The sequence below is a fragment of the Kryptolebias marmoratus genome, linkage group LG20, assembly GCF_001649575.2.
Source record: "Kryptolebias marmoratus isolate JLee-2015 linkage group LG20, ASM164957v2, whole genome shotgun sequence".
In the NCBI taxonomy this organism is placed as follows: Eukaryota; Metazoa; Chordata; class Actinopteri; order Cyprinodontiformes; family Rivulidae; genus Kryptolebias; species Kryptolebias marmoratus.
Genome location: NC_051449.1, coordinates 22724217 through 22746797, shown reverse-complemented (window position 1 = coordinate 22746797; position 22581 = coordinate 22724217). Strand labels below are relative to the sequence as shown.

The window sequence follows — 22581 nt, the reverse complement described above, 5'->3', positions numbered from 1 at the left end:
AGACTGGGCTGGAATCAAATACTACATTCATAACAGAATCATAGCATTAAAAAGGAGAATGAATAAATAGAACTATCAAATCCTAAACTTGACTCAGGTGCAATTTTATCAGCGATAGCAAATTTTATTTTCATTGTCTGCTTTTGCTCAGTTCTGTTAAATTTGATTTTGTGTTTATACATATTTTTTTCAACTTTCCAGTGGGTTTATTTACAGCACCTGTTCTAATTTCTTTCAGAAAATAGCATTTAGGATAAATTCAGACTATGCTCTTAGTGTTAAACAAAAGAATGGTACATGAAAGAACTGTTACAGTTATCACCTAAGTGTTCAACATTACTTTGTTGTTGGCTAGATGTTTGTGATTGTGGTTTTTGGACTTTTATCAACAAATCCTCTGGAATGGGAATCATAAGTTTACTTTGAGTAAGTATGACACTTTTTATTTCAGCCAACCCGTCTAAACAAATTGTTCAGTTTCATAGACAGTGGAAGCTTTATTTATTTATTCATTTATTTTTATTCATCTATTATTTTGAAAAGCACAGTGTTCAAGAAACCTCGTTGTTTAAGTTTACGTTTGTTGCCAGCAATTAAAAAAGAGGGAAAAAAATCAAGAAAGTCAGTGTTTTGTTTTATTTTCCCTCTCTTTCCAGATGAATGCTATCTGCAAAATTCATAAATGCTGTTCAATAAGGATTAAACAATAGACTTACCATATTCTTTGACTGTCTCTTTTAAGTCTCCGAACAACTCAGTTTTACTGTCTTGTATTTATTTCAGATGTTAATTGTCTGGTGAGTGTGACAAATACACAACTATGCTTATTATGCAGATATTTCAAACAGGCCATGTTGCAAATACTGACACTGTAGTTATCTGGTCTTCATAAGTCATATATACTGGAAAATACTGTGTGTATCTCTGGGCCTCACAAGTCACTTAGACATGAAATAACTGTGTGAAAGGTAAAAGTCCTCAAAAGTCACATAAACCAGACAGTGTCCCCATAAGTCACATAAAAATCAGGTTTGACCAAAATATAGCTCTAGCTAAAATCTGAATAGATAAACTTTTTCCTGAAAGCATGGAGAGAGACCCATTTGATTCTCAGGCCTCTAGAACCTTTAGAAAGGCACGTACCCATTTGTCCTATTTTTGTCATACGTCCTGATATTTCATGAAAACAAGTGTGTGTGTGAGAGAGTGATGTGGGAAAGGATTCCATCAGAGAGGTGAGATGAAGGGAAACCCTGGCAAATTTCTTCTTCAGTGTTTCCTCTTCCTCTGGAAGTGTTCAGGTGCTAAAGAAACCTGGGACCTGTGGTACTCAGGATTTTAACCATAATACTGCTGATCCACAAGAAATCAAAATCAGTTTTTACTGTTCTGGTTTATAGTCTAAACCAGAGGCTGTGCAACTTTTACAAAGGAGACATTTCTGCCATTTAAATCAAATTCACTCAGTCACGATATGTACTACTTGAAGTTATAAAAAAAACTGAAAAATTATAGTTTGTTACATTATGACATTGTAAATTTATTTTTAAAAAACTGTTGACATTTATTGACTATTTTAAGAGTTAGGACAAAGAAAAAGAACAAATTCTCATGTAGATGGAACAAATAGATCTTGTTTCTACCTCCTTTGGTAAAATTTAAAAGTTAAGCTCTGTGAGTCTTGTCTATATTCGTGGCAAATTATTTTTTAAATATCCTGCTATAAAATATCAAAGCATAAACTGATATGTTAAGGGAACACACAGTAGGCCAATATAGCTGTCATTTCATTGTGACTCACTGAATTTCTTCTAAGAAGGGCAGAGACATGTACTGTACTTCAACATTTATTAAGTTTTTATCAAAGGCAGGTCTTATCATCTTTATTATTAGAGTGATTTGACAAAATTCTGTCAAATCAGTGTGTGTTGTAAATGACTTTCAGCTACTACCACACAAAATTTTAGGTCAAGATCTGTAAAATTGACTTAGTTATAGCCATTTCTGTCTTTTCTAATATTGATTAGCTGTGGTGGCCATCTAGAATTGGATTGACTCCAAAGGTTAATGAGTTATAGATGTTCATCCAATGATTACTTTTTGAAATCTTCATTAAAATCCATCCACTAGTTGATGAGATATTTTGCTAACAGGCAATCAGGGTTGACTTTAACAGCTAGTGCTATAGTTTTGAGCAAAGATCTTGTGCAATGAGTAGCACTTGGCGTATGTGTTGTGGTTATCTTTCTGCTACAAACACACTAATATTTAGCTCAATATCTGTAAAATTGATTGAATTATCACCATTTTTATGTTTCCTAAGGTCAGTTGGCTGTGGGCGCCATCTTGAATTGGGTTGACTCCAAAAGTTAATCAGTTGTAGACATACATCCAATGATTACTTTCTGCAAGTTTCAATAAAATTCATCCAGTGGTTCATGAAATATTTTGCTAACAGACAGACACAGACATGGGGGAAAAAAAACATCGTCCTCTGTCACCTTTCAGTGGTGGGCGGTAAAGATCAGTTGACAGACTTCAACTCGGCCATCATAACCATGAACGCAGAAGATGGCACTGAACTTTAGTGTGGAGCGTGGCAGCATTTCTGTGTACAGTTTCATCTTTGTCCCTCCGATGTCCACTCTGCAGACTCAGGAGTAACACTGTCCTGTATATTCTATGACCACTAGAGGGCACTGATGCATGTGGACTTCCAGCATGCTCAAATTCCCATCCGAATGACTGGCTTCCTATAAGCCAGCCGTGTAAATGGGTTTGGTTGGTTCTGTGGTTATTCATCAGGTTTGATGGTTTTGCCTGATAACGCGCCGTGTTTCTGTGTGGAAGGAAGACATAATGAACAGACAGCTAACGACTTATTTGACCATTTGGCTTCTCACATCTGAATCTGTGCAAGTTTCATTATTGCCGGACTGATTCCATTTTGCGTCCCCATTACTCAGAGGTGAGGTGCTTCCTCCAGTCGCCTCCTAATGTGTGTGCTGAGGGGCCTCTTTTGCTATCGCACCGCCGATGACCCTATATGTTGTCCTGACCAGGCAATGTAGCGTGAAAAAGGTGTGCGTGTGTTTATTCAGTATATTTGTGTATGTGTTTGAAGAAAAGAAATCCACATCCCACTGTCATTAAGCTGCTCCGAGACTCCGGACGGCAGCCATGCAGCTCCCAGATGAACATTAAAGAGGCAGCAGAGGGCTCAAATGGGACTAGTCGCTTTCTTTCGCCCCTCCACTTTTTTATATCACAGACGAGTGCAGATAATTTTCAGTGCGATTGTGAGTGATTACTGTATTACTGTGGCAAAAGGGGGATGTATCGAGGAATGCAGAGGGAATTAATGACACATAAAAACTATTTTTGTATCGACTGCGCTCGTCCCCGGGGCCTTGGATGCCTCTTCGCATATCTTGTGATTACCTAAACGTATTGTAAATATGTGTTTCCTATGAGCTCTTCCATAAATTTACATGTTTTAACACTCAGGAGATGGCAGACGGTTAGAGATGAGTTACTCGCTGTCTATAGACGCGACTGGCTGCCTGCTTTATTATTGAATTAGCCAATGAAGCGCTGTGTATTTGTGTCCCTGAGTGTAAGCCTGTGTTAGGGAGACATGTCGTGTATTAAAAAGATGAATATTATGGATTTAACTACATGCTTCCGTTGTGTTTTCAAATACAATTTCAATGTTGCTTTTCTTTCCTAATAAACATGCAAAACATCCTAATAGTCTGATGTTTTCACCTCATGCCATCCTTGCTGCTCATATTAAGCACATTATTATAGAAGTCTAGTAAAACTGAGCTCCCAGAGTGAGGTACTATATAGTTTAATGATTCAATGTCCTGAGATGTACAAGTTGTTCAGTAAAGTAGTCTATCGGTATGTTTAATGAAGACACACAGGTTGTAATGTGTCTGTTTAAAGCAGCACTGTCCTGCTACTTTTAGCCTGAAGGTTAAGCAGTCGCAGCTGGAGTGGAGATTTCAGCAGTGGGGGGTGAAACATGTAGACTGAGCTCAGCGAGGTATACAGTCATGGTGAACAATTAAGACAGTCTAATTTGTTTGTACCCTTTCGTTAAAGAAAGAAAAACCTACAAAGGTCACTGAAATTCACTTGAAACTGAAATGAAATGAAACCCAGTCATTGCCTTTAAAAATACTTAAGAAAAAAATACTAATGAAACTGGCCCAGACAAGGATGGTGCCCCTATAAAACAATGAAACTAATTTGTCCACAGGGACATGTTAAACTCAGGTGTGTCCTGTAATCAGCATCACAGGTGTCTTCAGTCCTGTAATCAGTCAGTCCACCTGTTTAAAGGATGAAAGTAGTCACAGGGCTGTTTGGTATCACGGTGTGTACCACACTGAACATGGAGCACAGAAAGCTGAGGACAGAGTTGTCTCAGGAGCTTGGACAGAAAATTATTGACATCATTTTAAAGGTAAAGACTATAAGACCATCTCCAAGCAGCTGGAATGCTCCACTGACTACAGCTGCTCAGATCCACAGGACTGGAGACAACCTCCATATTAGAGTTGAGCTCCAAGGCCAAGGGTCATCTGTGTCAGATCACACTTTCAGTCACTGTTTGAGTGGAAGTGGACTTAATGGAAGACATCACAGGAGGACACCAAATCATAAAAAAGTGAGACTGAAATTAGTCAAAATCCATATTGAGAAGCCCCAAAGCCTGAGAATGTCCTCTGGACAGATGAGACAAAACTGGAGCTTTTTGGCAACAAGTCCCATCAGCTCTCTGTTGTATGTTTTGCAAATCCTATAAACCAATATTTTATTCACTATGAAACATGGTAAATATAGAAAATGTTTAAACTAGGACGTTATACCTTTTTTTTAGTTGTTCCAGGTCCATGTTTCCCTCTGTGAATCATCCCTTCTTCTTCTGACAACAATCTGTAAACATGTAGCACCTGAGAAGAGCAGCTGCTGGAGGTTTTAGAGGGAATGTTGTCCCATTCTTGTCTGATGGAGGATTGTAGCTGTTCAACAGTCCTGGGTCTGTACTGGATTTTTCATTTCGTGATGCATTCAGTTGGCGAGATGTCTGGACTGCAGGCAGGTCAGTTCAGCTCCTGGACTCTTCTCCAAAGAATCCATGCAGCTGTAACGGATGCAGTCTGTAGTTTAACGCTGTCTTGCTGAAATGTGTAAAAAGATGTCGCCTGGATGGGAGCATACATTGTTCTAAAACATGGATATACTTTTGTGCATTGATGGTGCCTTTCCTGATGTGTAAGCTGCCCATGCCAGAGGCACTAATGCACCCACATACCATCAGAGAGACAGGCTTTTGAGCTACCTGCTAGTAACAGACTGGATGGTCTCTTTCCACTCCTGTACAGGGAACATGGTGTTTGTGGTTTACAAAAAGAATTTAACATGTTCCTGAGCCCATACCGTAATGTCCAGAACATAAACGTGTCACGTAAAAAAAATAAAAATTACCTAATGCTACACTTGTTTTGTAACCAATTGTTTCACATGTTTCAATTCAGAACTTCAAAAATGACTTTGAATGAAGGTTGTAAACCTTTCATATTTTTAAATGTGCAACCCCATCATCCACCAACAGAGCTGAGTGAAAGAGCACTTCCATTTAGTTCTGATGAAGGCCACATTTGGAAATACCACCTTGAGTTCAGGCTGCAGCCAGATTAAGAAAAGGGAGAATCGAGGTTTTCTCCCCTCTAAGAAGATTAGCCAGGGAGGGGGTGAGATGGCAGTCAGAGTGTTTAGGAGGAAAGGGACAAGAGAAGAATTGAAGATGAAGTGGAACTAAAGGAGGGTGGCCCTGGATGAGCAGTTTAGCCACCTGTTGTCTGCCTCTCAATATCACTCTGTACTTTGTTTTTTTCATCGTAAAAGCAACATCTCTCTGTTTTTTTATTCACAGGAAATAAGGCAAAGATTGTTTATGTGTTAACAACTTTAAGAACCTTCAACGATTAAATGAGTTGGATTTTTTTCAGCATTGCGCACTTTAAAGCTTTCCCCTTTTTTTTACGTGTGTGCAGCCATGAGCCTTATGGTGCTTCGTGGTCCCTTAAGTTCCTGCTAGAGGTTTCTAGGAGGGCTTTGATGTGTATCTGAGCAATGCACTATTAGAGGGATTTCCCCGGGCCTGACAGCTCAGAGAATATGCTGCGGAATGGCAATGCCGCTGGGCTAAAAGAATGCTGGAAACAGGATTAGGATCATATTCTGGCAGACCCTGTCACCCTCCTCAATGGGCCGAGGTTTTCTAATGCTGCCACTTTCCCATTCTTGCTGCTGTTAAAACCTTTAAGAGAACCATGGAGAGGAGGGAGAAAAAGCACTGATTGAATGGTACACTGTGATTTTTGTGTGGGGGTCTTGATCTGAGGGATATGTGTGAGTGTGCCCGCGAAACTGAGGAAGAGAGAGTCAAAGCAAGAAAGGCTGCTTGGTGCAAACGTTGGCCACATGCAAAATAATTCTTGTTGGAAACATGGAAGTTTATTTTAACTTGGCAAAGAAAGTAATTGACATGGTGTGGACCATTTTCCCTAGACAGTAAGTTGTATTATCCGAATACAAACATGTTCAAAGTCTTTAATTTCTTTTGACTATATTTGTTCCACTAATCTAGAATGAATCTAACCCATTCTTTAAAGAAATGCATATTACATGCTGACTTTAATGCCAAACTAAGATCATCCTTTAATGGAAAGGGACAGAACTGTAGCCATTTTGGTCAAACCTTGTAAATGATGTCATGCTTGATCTCACGAGATATTCCAGGATCTTACAAGATCTGTTAGCACTCAGAGTATGTGTTAAGGATAAATCTCAGCTGCTACCATGCCAGATTTTTCCTCAATGTAAATTATAGTGATTTTTGTATTTGCTAACTGTGAGTAGCTGTGGTGGCCATCTTGAATTGTAATGACTCCAAAATGTAATCAGTTGTAGATGTACAACAAAGGATTACTTTCTGAGAGTTTTATTAATCCTATTAATTTTTATTAACATCTGTCTGGCGGTTCCTAAGACATTTCGCTGACAGACAAACAGGGTTGACTCCAACATTTAATGGCAAATTTTTAGGTGAAGATGTGCAATGTGTAGCGCTTGGAATACATATTGTAAATTAATTTCAGGTTACCATCAGACAATTTTAGATTAATATCTTTAAATTTGACTAATTTGTGTTTTTAAGATCAGTTAGCTGTGGCAGCCGTATTGAATACAAAAGTAATTCAGTTATTAATATATACCCAATGATTTCTTTGTGTCTTTGTTAAAGTTTAATAAAAACACTGTGTAGCACAATTTTTGTTCCTGCTAACTGTTTTTCCCCCCCAACTTCTTTTATTGCAAAACAATAGAAAATACCCAATATTTCTTTTAAATTTCACTTTTGAGGCTTACAGGGTAGATTTTTTACCTTTTTTTTTTTTTACAAAATCTTATTATCGTTTTTGTTTTGTTTCAATTTATTTGTTTTGAAAACTAAATTTTAAAGACTAAAACTTTGGCAAAGTTTCTTACCTTGCTTGAATATCAGTAGTAACTGGTATTACATTTAAACTAGAAGCACTTGGAGAGCGCAAACCTCCAGCAAGGCCATAGGGTCATTAAAAAATAGTTTAATCCAGATTACCACCAAATCAGTTGTTTACTGTCACAACCTTAAAATTTCCTGAAAATTTGATCAAAATCTGTTCATTAGTCAAACCACAAAAGTGAAGTTTTGGTTTTATTTTTATTTTGTTGTTGTTGTTTGTCCATTTTGTTTTGTTATGAAGAACTGTAAAGTTATAGTTTTAACCCAGGAACAATACAAAAGTGAAATTTTATTACCAAGGGAAATCCTTCTGGTGGTTCATGAGATATTTTGCTAACAGACAAACCAAGTTGACTCCAGTAATTAATGGCAAGGTTTTAAGAACTGATATTAAGTCTCAACTACTAATCCACCACATTTAGCTTAATATCTGTAAAATTGGCTGAGATGTTGTCATTTTTGTGTTTGCTAAGGTTTCTTAGATGTGGTGGCCATCTTAATTTGGACTGACTCCAATTAGTAATCAGTTGTAGATGTACATCCAATGACTACTTTCTGAGAGTTTCATTAAAACTCATCCAGTGGTTGATCAGATATTTTGGTAACAGACATATACATGAACACACACACACACACAATAATATCCACATATTTGTCCACTGGCTTAAAGGGAAGTAGATGGAGATGCATGTGTGCCTACAAATAAGCAGCTTTGTCTGATCCAGCATCGACGGCTCAGAACACTTGACCCTGCAGCGGTACAATCAAGCAATCCTTGTTCCACCCCCAGGGTGTGTGTGTGTGCACGTGTATGGGTGTGTATTTTATTTATTTATTTTTTTGGGGGGGGTTAAGAAAAGAGTGAACTTTGTTATGTTCTCTGCTTCAGACCCCCATGGGAGAAAATCCTGCCATGTACCTGAACAGATTCCTCCTCTGGATAACAAGGACACGCTTCAAATCTATACACACACCACAGTCCTATCAGTCACACAATCAAGATGCCCTTGGCTGAGGACGCACACACACACACACATGCTTGTGGTTTAATAAAACACAACAAGGTGACGGTGTGATGTTACACCCGTGTTAAAGCTGTTAATCTGGTGAGATCATTATCCTCTTCTATCTGATTTTTTTGGAAAGCGCTCGTTCATAACAGTTGAAGGAAATGCCAACCACAGCAGCTAAGGTAAATTAGTCTTTTACACACACCCTGAGGGGGAAAAAAAAAGCTAAAGGGCGATTCAATTAACGGCCCAACAATGTCCCAAAGCTGCTGCAGTGATTCACTGGCATTATTTATAGTGTTTACCGTGAGAGGAGCAAGGTCACTTGTTTAGAAGACGAGGGATGCATTGTTGCCCTGTGCCTGCATGTGCGTGCGTGTGCGTGCATACGTGGGCGTGCGTGCATGTGTGTAAGAGAGAGCAAGGGCTGGAGTGGGTGGGGGTCTGTACGTTTTGACAAACCATCCTGTTAAAGATATAATAGCAGGATAATCACCGCCCCAGGCTGTCATTCTTCAGGATAATGGCCTGCTTATTCATCGGGGATCCCCAATGTTGCCACACAGTTTTTTTTTAAATTTTATTTAATTTTCCAGATATTTTAGATTTTGTTGTTCTTTTTCTGTCTCTTTTGCTCTCACATTCTTGCTACAAATCCTTTTTGTTTCTCCTATAACATGACGTCCTCTTTTACATTTTGTTGCCTTAATCTTTTTTCTTCATTTTTTTCTCATATTTTCTAACTAGTATTATACATTTACAAGGGATGAATGTTCAAATTTATCAAATCCCCTTAAAATCACTGATAGCATGACTAATGACATTAAAGTATTAGGATACTAAATCTTTATATCCAAAGTTATTTCTAAATTCAAGCTGCTTAATGACCTTTGTAGCAGCCATAATTATCACCAGCCACTGGAAGGCAAAGGTGGATAAGAATGTTTTTGCCAGTGTTTGTGTTTTTATCTCATGAATCACTGGACAAATTTTAATGAAATGTTCAGAAAGTAATCGCACATCTACAACTAATTAACAACTGGTGTTAACTCAATTTAAGATTGCTGCCACAGCCAGCTAACTCTAAAAAACCGAGACAAAAAAATCACTTGGTCAGTTTTACAGATATTTACCTAAAACCTTGTGTTATAGTAGATGAGACTGATGCCGATCACGTTTTGAGTGATAGCAGATCACGCAAGATCTTTGTTTAAAATTTTGCTATCAACTCCTTGGAGTCAACTCTATCTTTCTGTTAGTAAAATATGTCATGAACCAATGAACCGATTTTAATGAAACTTTTAGAGAGTAATTGTTGGATAAACAAGTACAACTGATTTAACTTTTGAAGTCAGTCCAGTTCAAGATGGCCGGCACAGCTGATCAACACAAAGATGACTATAACTCATTCAGTTTTACAGATACTGAGATAAAATGGTGTGGTTGTAGCTGAGAGTTATTCACAACACATACTCTGACCATGATATCTTGTGGTATTCCATGAGATTGCGCACCATGTTGTTCACAAGGTTTGACCAAAACAGCAACATCTCTGTCACTTCTAAACAAAATAATCTTAGTCTAAACTCTGGCATAAAAGGCAGCAGATAATATGCATTCCTTCAAGGAATGGACAGCATTTGGTAGTGACTAGAATGAATTGGATCCCATGTTTTGGATCTATTTGCCTCTTTGTACGATGCCCTAAGATGACTTTTGTTGTGAACTGGCGATATATGAATAAGGTAAATTAAATAAACTCATTATATGCTGTGTTTTAAAAAAAAGAAATCTGCCTTAAACGGTTCTTCAAGCAATGCTTTTATTTGCAGGTATTTTACAACAACACTAGCTCAAGTCTACATCAGTGGGACAAGCAAAAGAAATAACACAGCAGATGGTCCAATCACTCCCCCAACCCCCAAAATAAATCTATTTATCAGTGAAGCCAATTGACAGAAACAGTCAAAGGAACAGCATTAGGAACAACAACAGAACTCAAAGTAAGTCTCGACAAGAAGTACACAAGAGGACTCGGGTCAGTTAGGATCTTCACTTTCTTGGACTTTTCAGTTCAGATGGATTACAAAACACTCAAGTTTGTTTCAGAGTGTCAAACGTGTTCACGTGCGTTATGTAATCCCAGAAGCAAAGGTGCATCCATTTTTAAAAATGACTTCAACCAGAAAACAGAGCGGCTGTTGCTCCACTCATCAAATACAATCTTTAAAGAAGTTTCATCATCAATTCCACAACATACTATGAACTTTACAATTACCTTACCAGTTAACATTAATATATAGACCTTTTTTGTATATTATATTTAAAAAATAATGTGCTTTTTTTATTTGAAGACAAAAATCTTCCAGAACACTAATAGAGAAACATGAGTGTGATTTCCCCTCATTAAGCGCTAACTAAAAGGGACAGTCTGGTCATTTTTTAAGTAAAGTTCTGTCAAATAGTTATCAATAATACTTAAAGCTAGTATCTGTCTTGTTTCCATTTGCTGATACTACTTGATGACTTAAATTTGCAGGAAATGTGCAAATAAAAATAAGTGGACTTTCTGTTGAAGTCTTACTGAACTCAAACTGTTTGCAATCAGCAAACCATGTGGCTGCATTGTGAATGTCGAATTTTTGAAAATCACGGCCTTTTTTGTGTACATGACATACAAAATGGCATTCTTGCACAAGGACAATATTCTGTTGTCCCCCTCTGCCCACATTGTACACACCTCTGCATCTGTCTCCACATTTATGATTTAATCAAACTGAGTACACTTTGGAAATGAAGAAAGACAGATTTGAACTGTTTTTTAAATAATCTGTGTAGTAAAAGGAACATTTCTCAGTGAAGAAATCAACAAACTAAGTGAACAAATGGTTGTAATGCAAAAGTGTAGCGGTTTAGTATTAGCTAATGTAGTGTTCTTTCACACTGGTATGCCGTTTTTGTGAAAAAGTTGTTTTATAAGCCTGAAAAAACACTACAAAAAGATCCCTCGTTTGGTTAGCCATTAGCTTAGCCTGGATGGAGTCTTTTGCCTCTTTTTCCATACTATGACTGATGTCAAGACTGATCAGGTGCTAACTTTAGTTAACTATCTGACAGAATATCACTTCAAAAATTACCAGACTATTTGTTTAACTTGCTGTCTCAATGAAATACAGCATGTCACCTCAACACAGTATAAAGATGGGAACATGTTTGGGAAGATCTGTGTAAAAGTTGACATAGCAGATATGGACTTCCATCATGTTGGGCACCTTAATCAGCTTGTCTGGATTTACAGTATACAGGCTGCTTAAAATGGTATGCATGTACATAATTGCATTTGAACCCAGCTTCCTAAGCCCTGGGCTAAATGTAATTAAAAGCTCTTAAAATTTAGTCACAGAAATCATTTTCTCATTATGAAGCACGGCCTCTGAAAGCAAGCACATCACTGCCCGTTTAATGGGCAAATTACTTGCTTTTAATTATGTTGTTGAGCAGAATGTGGCTTAGGTTTGCTTTTTTTATTACTGTGCCATTACATGCTATGTACATCACTGTGTTGCTTAATTGAAATGTCTCCTTACTGCATGAGTGAGTCCTTCCAAGTGCCTCATTCAGTCACAGTATTCTTGTAAACATTATTTGCACTGTCATTTAAACCGTGTGCCTACATCATCAGCTGCTCTTAATATTTTCTTCATTTTTATTGTATTTCATATTCTCACTAGATCCACTGTCATTTATTTATGGGTTGCATCATAACTGAATGAAAAATGTGTATAGTCCTTTGAGCCTAGACATCTGATTTGATTTTTTATTTCAGTTTTCATGACGGTTTAAATGTTGACTGCAACAGGAGAGAAGGTGATCTGAGCAGTTTATGGAAGTGTCGTGTGCCTTCAAGACGTGTTAAATTTAGGTCTGTAGATCCAAAATCTGTTGTCTGTATGTCTTGTTCCCAACTACATGAGTAGAGCTGCGTATACACTCACCGACCACTCTATTAGGTGTACCTGTTCAGTTACTTGTTAACACACAGAGCTAATCTGCCACATGGCAGCAACTCAGTGCATTTAGGTTTTCACTTGTGGTGAAGATGACTTACTGAAGTTCAAACAGAACATCAGAATGGGGAAGAAAAGGAGTTTGAGTGACTTTGAACGTAGCGTGGTTGTTGGTGCCAGACTGGCTGTTTTTCTATTTCAGAAACACCTGATCTACTGGGATTTTCATGAACAACGATGTCTGGGGTTTACAGAGAATAGTCTGAAAAAGAGAAAATATCCAGTGAGCGTTATTTGCATGTACAAAGATGTCTTGGTGTCAAAGGTCAGAGGATAATGAGCAAATTGATTAAAGATGTTAGAAACAGCAGCAGAAGACCACACCAGGTGCCACTCCTGTCAGCTAAAAACAGGAAACTGAAGCTACAGTTCACACAGACTCACCAAACTCAGTCCGTAAGAGACTGGAAACACAGTGTCTAGTCTGACGAGTCTCTGTAAACCCTAGAGATGGTTGTGCATGAAAATCCCAGTAGCTCAGCAGTTTCTGAAACACTCAGAGCAACAACCATGCCACATTCAAAGTCACTTATAGTAAATCCCTTTTCTTCCCCATTCTTATGCTCAGTTTGAACTTCAGCAGGTCTTCTTCTCCAGTGTAGCTCATCACAATGTAGTTTAACTAGAGACAAGACTGGAAGCAAAAAGGTGAAGCCACAAAGAGCGCCCCTAGTGGCTGGTTGCAGTACAATTTTTAAGCTCCGCCCCTCTATATAAACTAATAGGATATTTTTTTTGACAAAAAAAGAAAAGAACACTTCAGGACCTTTTTTTCAGATGTTGATTTTTGTTGATTTCCTTAGTTCTTACTTTGATGCTGTAGGTCAAATATGCATTTTCCTATATGTTTAGTTTTATTTAGTTACTTGAGGCTTAAAGGAAAGTATCACTGGGATTGACAGTGTGACAGCCTTTGGGTGAGTTGGGTGGGTGAGTAGGCGGGACTTTAATATCGAGGGTGCAGCCCCACATCCCTAGTTTGCAGACACCAACATGGCAGCTTCCTAAAAAAAGGACATTTGGGCTTCAGTATTATACAACAGAAGGAACTGGAGATGCTTCAACCATCTTTAATGGTCTCGATGCTTTAAATGCAATGAGTTGCTGCCATGTGATTGGCTGCTTAGTTATTTGTGTTATCAAGCAATTGAACAGGTGCACCCAATAAAGCAGACGGTGAGTGTACATCTGCTGAAGATCTGGCTCATTGCAGGATGTGTATTGATGTGTAGGTTGAGGCTCAGGCTGAGTTTAACCCCACCCCTCCCCATCTGAACCTCAGTTAGACAGTGTGTCCAGTCCCAGAGAGGCGGCGTGCTGCTTGGCCCTCAGACGCAGGTTCTCAATACTGGTGGTCTTGCTGTTGTGACTGGTGAGTCCGCTGGCAGCAGACGCCTGCAGCAGTGGGCTGTTCCACACCTGCTGGGCATGATGGGACAGCGACTGATAGTAGGACTGGCAGGGCAGAGAGCCCAGTGGAGCGGGGGGCATGTTAACATTCATCCCCAGGTAGGGAAGGGAAGACGGGGCTGCGAGGTCAAACGCCGGGTAGGGCACCAGGTTGTTGGTGGCCGCCATGTGCTGGCGGAACTGTTCTTGCAGACGAAACAGACTGAGAGGAGAGGAGGAGTAAGAGTGGCTCTGCGAGAGGGGACCGGTGTTGGCCAGACTGCTGCTGCTGGAGGAGGAGGGTGTCCCGGATGGAGAAACCAAGGGAGAATCTGAAAATAAAAAAGGAATTCTTCTCAATATACCTGTTTGGTAAAGATAGTATGGTGACAGAAAAATTGTCACCCACCACTGAAAGGGGAAAGCAATAATGGGTTGGGATTTTTTTGTCTTTGTGTATGTTTCTGTGCTCGTGTGTTTATCTGTTAACAAAATATCTCATGAACCACTAGACAAAATTTAATGAAAATTCTCAAAAAAAAGTTATCATTGAATGTACATCTACAACATTAATTTGGAGTCGATCCAATTTAAGATGGTTGCTTTAGCAAACAAAAAAATTGTTTACTCTATCAGTTTTACAGATACTGAGCTAAAATGTGAAGTGGTAGTAGCCCAGAGCCCTTCACAATACATACTCTGAGTCTGATGTCTCGCTATATTGCAAGAGATTTTAGTCAAATATGCCAGATTTTCTGTTCTGACCTGGTTTCGGGCTGAGTCTTTTGCAGGGGGGAGATGCGTCTCCTGGTATCAGCAGCACCCGCTCACATTTCATCTCCTCCCTGTTAGATTTGCTCTCGTCCTCCTTATCGGTGACGTCCTCTGTTGCCGAGTCGCTGCCTGAATGCTCTGCTGAGGTAACATTTAGCTCCATGTCCACAGGTACGGGACAGACAACAAGACCCTCCGTCTCCACGGAGGAGGGCGAGGACGATGAAGGAGGGAGCTGGGTGTCAGGAAGGACTGTGCCCTCCTTTTCACTGCCTCCTTCTCCTGACGCCTCCTTCTGCTTCTGAAGCTGCTCCTTCTGGAGGCTGCGCTGCTTCTTACGAAACTTTGCTCTTCGGTTTTTAAACCAGACCTGGAGACAGAGTCCCAAAATAATAAAGTGGTAAGTTTGGTAGAATGGGCTTTAATTTATTAATATTTCCATTGCCTGCCGCCTGCGCCAAAACTGTTATTACAATACAAACTGTAACTACTAGAGTCAACTAGGTTTCCAAAATATATCATATGTCTTATGTTAAACTTAATCAGTCTTACAGATATTGAGCTAAAATGTGATGTGGTAGTAGCTGAGAGTCATTCACAGCGAATACTTTGAGCACGTCTTGTGAGATTGCATGAGATTTTAGTCAAATATTATGCCTTTTCTGTTTTGACCTAGAGAAAACTTTCAGAATGCAATTATTGGATGTAAATCTTCAACTGATTAACTTTTGGTGTCAACCCCTTTCACTAACATTGCCTCAGCCAACTGACCTGAGCAAACACAAAAGTGGCTTTAAAACAGTCAGTTATACCGATGTAGTAATGCAGCAATTAACAACACATACTCTGAGCACTAACACATCTTGCAAGACATCACAATATTACATAAGATCACAATGCCATTTGTGATTTGAGCCAAACAACTATAATACCATCTCTTCTCATCATATGATGATCTCTGTTTAAAACTCGTATAAAATGTTGCAGATGATAAGATGATATGCATACCTTCGAGAAATGCTAGGCCTTTAAAAGAATTTCTAAAATAAATAAATAAAACATATGGTAAAATAAACATCTACTTTTTATATGATCTCAAATTTAGATTTTAGTATTTTATAAAAAAAACTTACTATTTATTTTTTATGTAAGCTGTTTTACAGAATTTATTTAATTTTTAATTATCCTGCCAAATCTAATCAAATACTATAAATAAATTTTCAGACTAATAAACGAAACCATACAATTTACAATGCCAATAATACCAACACCACTGATAATAATAATAATAATAATAATAATATTAATAATAATAATAATAAATTTAGAAACACTGTTCAAAATACTCAAAGTCACCTTACAGGACATGATAAAAACAATGTAAAATATAATTAGTAAAAACAAAGAATGCAGAAATATGATAAATATTGCCTGTACATTGGTAAACTTAGCATCGATAATGTTTACTGATTTGGGAATCACGTCATATGATGTCTAGAGGGAAATGGCTCCTAAAACAATTACATCTAGCTGTATTTGTCCTCACTTTTCACTCAGACAGTTTAGTCCTCTGCAGGATTCATGTCTAACATCTGACTTCCACAAAATCTCTCCCAGCTCAGTTGACTCCTGTGATAAACGTCATATTTTCTATTTCTACTCTCCTGACTTTTTGCAGTCCTACAGCAACATCTCCTCATAATCCCATATTTGGTCTACTAAAAAGATTGATCTTCCAGTCATTTAGCGGAACCATTTTCCTCCGTGAAGGCGAACATGCTGCTCCTCTGCTCCCTCCAGCTCTCACTGGCCAAAGACACTATGTTCTTACTCAAAGTTGAGAAGATTAGATATTCCGTCAGAAGTAACTCCAAGAGGTTTTTTGACTTTAAAAATTATATTTAAACTGATTCTTTTAAAATTTATGTTCCTTGTTAAAATACAACTTTGATTTAAAAAAAAGTCGGGATGTGTTTTAAAATGTAAACTAGTGAACTTCTGCCCATCTTAACTTCTGAGATATTCACCCTCTGTAAAATACTCTTTTTATACCCAGTCCTTTTGCTGATCTGTTGCCAGTAAGCCTAATTAGTTGCAAAGTGCTCCTCACGTTGTGTGACTGAGAGTGTCAACCAACAGGCTTTTTGGTTGCCCCTGTCCCAACGTCATCAAATTCAGAATTACTTTATTTCTCCCTATAAAAAAGTACAATTCTAGTTTAAATATTTGATATGTGTACTATGTTTCAAAAAGAGAATAAGACGTGGGTTTGTGGATTTTCTTTATATATATGTAGGTAATGTTTCGATGATTTGGAATTGTGGTTATATGAAAACTGAAAAGAAAATATGATCTGTAATGCATTTTTGATTACTACTATAATAATAATAATAATAATAATAATATTATTATTAAGAATGATGATGATGATGATGGCTGGAACGAGCTTTCTCCTATGAGTGTGTAAGAACAGTTTCCTACCTGCACGCGGGCCTCGGGCAGGTTGGTGCACATGGCCAGCCGCTCCCTCATCACTACATCCGGGTAGTGGGTCTTCTGGAAGGTCTTCTCCAGCGCCTCGAGCTGCTGGGTGGTGAAGGCCGTCCGGCTCCGGCGCTGCTTGCGGTGCTGCGAGCCGTAGCGGGCCTCCAGGATGATGTCTTGAAATGCGCAGCCGTTGGAAGAGAAAACACACGCGGCGGGTTTTATTTTAGGGCCCACGGGTGGAGGGCAAGGTATTTATTTTGCAGACTTTTACAAAGGTTCGCTGCGTCGCAACACTTTCGTGAAGCGCGAGCACGCGCTCAATTACCAGCTAGTCTCTCGGCCAGGGTGAGCGCGTGCACCGAGGGCCGGTAGTCGGGCGCGTGCTGCGCCTGCTGGGCGGCCTGCTGGTGCAGGTTGTACATGGCGCTCAGGGAGTTCATGGCGTGCAGAGAGTAGCCGTTCACCCCGTAGTGCTGCATGCTGGGAGGTCGGCACCTGCGGAGCGGAGGACAACAGGACGGCTGTGAGTGCTCAGGAGAAGAGGGGGCGCGCGCTCTGACGCTTCTGCTTATTAGAGGATCACGAGCTTGGAAACCCGTGAGATTATTATTTTATTATTATTAAATGAGAGCCAAAGCTCCCGGGGCCAGCAGATTTTAATGTGCGCGCTCAGACTAAAGTGTTATCCATTAACATCCAATTATCGCTCTGTCCAATCCATTAATTATACTAAAGACTTTTAATTGGGGTAATTATCATCCGTCCTGTAATGAACCGTGACGGAGGCTTTATTCACAAATACAGACACGTTCCTGAGCAATCCCCACAGAAAAAACATAAAAGCTAATTTGTTCCGGGCCTTCATGAGAGAAACGAGAATATAGAAGGATTTTTTTTTGGGTTTTCTTAAAGTCCTTTACATTTTTTTTAATGTTCGTTTTTTTATTCATTTAGAATTTAACAGCTGAACCTTTCAACGTTATTTAACGATTTTTGGTGTGAACCTCCTTGTTATTTTAAAACAAACTGCATGTCGATATATTTTTAAAGAAAGCTGTTTTTTTTTCTTTTGCGGCTCTTTTTCGCGACCTATTTCCGCAGCTGAAGCGCTGGTGGACATGATTATGTATGTATTAGGAGGCTGACAGGAGGGAGTATCTCGGAGGGCCAAACCCTCATTACAACTGTTCCAAAAGGACCACAGGGAGAAGACAGAAATCTCTCTGCTTTGTGACAGCTGTCTGTGTTGACATGGCTCTAATATTACCCCCTGCGCTTTCACAAACACTGGAAGCTGTAAATGTTTTGATAACCTTTGAATTAGAAAAGACAGACTGTTTATTGAATAAATGCTCAGCCGTTAATTAATTGGATTTGATCTGTTTGTGTCTAAGAAATAAAATGTTCGTGTTGTTCGAGTGACGCAATTACCTTATTTTTAATCTAATGCTTTTACTCCGTTTTTACCAGTCAAAAAGTATGATGTTTTAAAGCACATAAATATTGTTAATTAGACCTATCTTAATCCATGTTACTAAATAAAGAATGTCCTAAGGTGTTTTCCTTACTTGAAAGTTTTAAACAAACTTTGAGCTTTTTTCCTGTTTGTGCTTCTTTGAGATTCTGAAACCTTTTGAATTTGTCACCATCCATCTGGTGAGGACAAAACCTCAAACAATTAATACTTTGCATTCACACAACCTTGTTTAACAGAACAAGGTTAACTTAACTAAATGAAGAAATGGTATTTCTTAGAGGGTATATTTCACAAATGCACTGATAAAAATTGCAATGTGTATTATGCATAAAAATTGAAATGTTACATTTACTTAACTTTTAACCCCTAAACTCAGTTGTTTAAATCTAAAACACATTTTTTTGTTCTCACTGAACATTTTATGGGTTCAAAAGACTTGTAATTCTCCTAAAAGCAGAAAAAGCAAAATAACTCAACAAACAAACAAAAAAGCAGCATCTGTCCTTAGAAGAAAAGAACATGAGCAAGTACAGAAAGCACCTTGGGACAATCTTTATTCAGTTAAAGGAACAGATCATCTTAACCACAAATGGGTCAAGTTGGATTGAATGAACATTATTTAATTGCTTTAATCTCTCAGCTACTGTTAATACTGTTCACACAACACCATAATTTCATTCTTTACAGCTAGTTTAAGTTTAACCTTTTTAGACAACTGTATTATTTATTTGCATGCTTGTTTTATGACTTATAATTAATGTAAAAAAGTTTTTTACATTACGTCTCATTTAAACCACTTTGTAATGAAGGTATGGACTTCGAGCTTCTGCCTGTCATGAAGACGAGCCAAAGAAACAAAAATAAATTTATAAAGTGAGAAACCAAATCTGCATTTTTTTTCATACAGATGATTACGTGTGCTTAAATTAAAAATGTGTGTAATTTTGTCAGTGGTTACCAACTGCCGTGTGTTTGTTTACACGGAAACTGAAGTGACTGAAAACGGCTGACACTTTTGATGTGATGGTACATATTTACACTCAGATTTGTTGAGTAAAGCATGCAGATAAATGTGCTTTGTTTTCATTAAGTGTGGACCCACATTTCACCACTGCAAATGAATTCAAAACTTTAAAACTACAGGAATAAACTGGCACCATTTAATGTAGCTCAGGATAACTTTTTAATGTTTGGTTTTAAACTTTGTAAGGAGCACCTTTAAAACGATTGATTTAATATTTGATTTCGGACCTGTTTATTTCATAAACAATAACAATCATTCCATATGATTGAAATCAAATAAACTTTGTTTTTCTGTCCACTTCTTAAACGCCGGTCGCCGTGTACAGAGGGGGCGCGTGTGCGCATGCGCGCGAAGCCCGCAGTGCCCATTTCCAGCCTATTAAAGCTGTGCTGCGGCTGATGAATGTGATAAGAGGGCGGTGGGAGAATAGTTTAATTCTCCGGGACAGAAGGTGCTTCGCTAAACATTTACTTTACTCCCCGAAGTATTTGAGCTGAATGGCCGCCCCCCTGCTGCCCCGCACCCCCCTCTCTCTGGTGGCCTCTTATCCCTCCGCCCTGGGGCGACGTTTTCGGCTGAGATGTATGGCTTCTCCGCGGGTGAAATAAATAAATAAATAAAATAATATGCATGTTGATCCCCATTTGGCTCCCCGTCTAATGGAAGTGCAAATAGGTTTCGACTGCGGGGCCCTCCATTTATCATCGGCCCTGACGGGGGACGGACGGACTGGGTGGCGCGCGTGCGTCCTCTGCGCACGGATTGTTCCTCCGCTGTTCTTCTCTTTGGATTTCCATCCGCTCATTCAAATTACAGAAAATGTTGGTTTACAGCTGAAATAAGTGAACATCTTGATTTCAGTTCTGTATCTGTCTGTTTATCTTTTCTTTTTTTATTGTTCTTATTTCACGTGTAGTCTCCGGCAGCTCTGCTCACCCACATCCAATTGTGCACAATAGTTGGAGGTTGTCGGGGCTGTTATTGTCATTCATGAGCCCACTCCGGGGCCCGGGCCCTGAGCCCCGGGCCCTCCTGGCTGCGGTTATCACGCCGTCATTATGTAAATGTGCCGTGTACAGTGCAGCTCTTTACCCCGGCTAAATGAGGAAAAATTGTATTTTCTTGCAGCCCTGAGGGGCACGAGCCGGCCCGACAGTCTGCTGTTTGCTGTGTCACAGGAAAGTGACATAAATTCATATTTTTAACGCGCAGCTGCAGGATTTTCAATCTTGTAACGCAAAAAAGATCATTTAAATTTAAAACTATTAAAAAGTCAACATTTAATAAGGTCCGGCAAATAAGTGTCTGATTCAAAAACATTTACTTAGCTGAAACAACAAATAAACCCAATTAAAGTTATTCGAATAATTTAGTTTTTGTTTTATATATATATATATATATATATATATATATATATATATATATATATATATATATATCTTTCGGCTGTGACTAAGAGGACTGAAGATAAACAACAGTTATTTTGTGCATAAAACTTTGCCTGTCATTACATATTTCTAAAAACTATGTAATATTAAGTTTTGGTTTAGCATGGAAAATTATAAAAATAAATATTAAATCAAGACTGCTTCCAAGTTTAAAGTGAATCGAAAATATCTGAAGTTTTTTTTTTTTTTAATTGCCCAAAACAATAAAGTGCAGCCGGTTTTTGTTTCAGTTGATCACACTGAAAACGTTATATAAACAATAAATAAGTTAGGCTATAAATGGGTGTCTGGTGGTATACCTTCAGTCTCTCTCTCTCTGTCCGCTCCCACTGACCGTCCAAGAAGCTCCCGGACTCGTTCCGGCTCGGTTCTCTTCGGCTGCGGTCGGCTCGGGTTTGTTTACAGCCTCCTCCCCGCTCCTCCCTGCCCCTCTAACACAACTAACAGGTCAAGAAACTGGATAAAAGTCCTCCATCTGTTGCTTCACTCCGCTCGCGCTCCTTCTCGCTCTTTTGATCTCTCCGCGTCTCACGCAGCGGTGGGAAGCCGCCATCTGCTTGAGCGCGAGCTCCCCGCGGCGGGATTTAAAGGAGAACTCCGCGGGGGTCGTCCTGGCTTCTGATTGGCTCTCGATGCTGTCACTCAGCTGATCGTTAAAAGCGCCGCTGACGTCCAGAGTTATTTACAAACATACGTTTCATCATTTCATCCGCTGAAAGCCCCCGTGTCTGTTTAGGTCCAAACAAGCGATGTTTTTATTATCGCCAGCCACCAAAAGACGACATTTAAGCCTCTTAATATGTTTGTGTTTGTCTTTTAGCAAAATAGCTCATGAACCACTGGACAGATTTTAATGAAACATTCAGAAAGTAATTATTGGAGGTACATCAAGAACTCATCAACGTTTGAAGTCACCCCGAAGCAAGATGGCTGTCACAGCCAACTGACCATAGGAAACCCCAAAATGGCTACAACTCAGTCAAATTTACAGAATCTGAGCTAAATTTTGGTGTGGTAGTAGCTGAGGCCGATTCCCAACTCTAACTGATTGCACAAGATTTTGGGTTAAATTTTGCCATTAACTATTTGAAGTAAACTGTGTCGGTCTGTTAGCAAAATATCCCCCGAATCACTGGATTGCTTTGAATGAAACGTTCAGAAAGTAATCAATGGATCTCCATCTACAACTAATTAACTTTCGGAGCCAGCCCAATTCAAGATGGCCGCCGCAGCCAACTGATCTCCGAGAACACAAAACTGGCTGCAGCTCAGTCCCTTTTACAGATGTCGAGGTAAAAAGTCGATGTGGTCGTAGCTGAGAGT

The 22581-nt window shown here is 39.0% G+C and overlaps 1 protein-coding gene across 1 annotated transcript; it reads right to left on the bottom strand.

The window, feature by feature from the left end:
- Positions 1 to 10408: 10408 nt before the first annotated feature.
- Positions 10409 to 21801, bottom strand: dmbx1a (diencephalon/mesencephalon homeobox 1a). The gene is made up of 5 exons (XM_017430736.3): positions 21558 to 21801; positions 17635 to 17804; positions 17304 to 17482; positions 14814 to 15192; positions 10409 to 14380 (listed from the first exon to the last, which is right to left on the bottom strand). Exons 2-5 carry the CDS (start codon positions 17786 to 17788, stop codon positions 13938 to 13940), a joined length of 1155 nt encoding a protein of 384 aa, XP_017286225.1. The 5' UTR covers positions 17789 to 17804; positions 21558 to 21801; the 3' UTR covers positions 10409 to 13937.
- Positions 21802 to 22581: the final 780 nt, after the last annotated feature.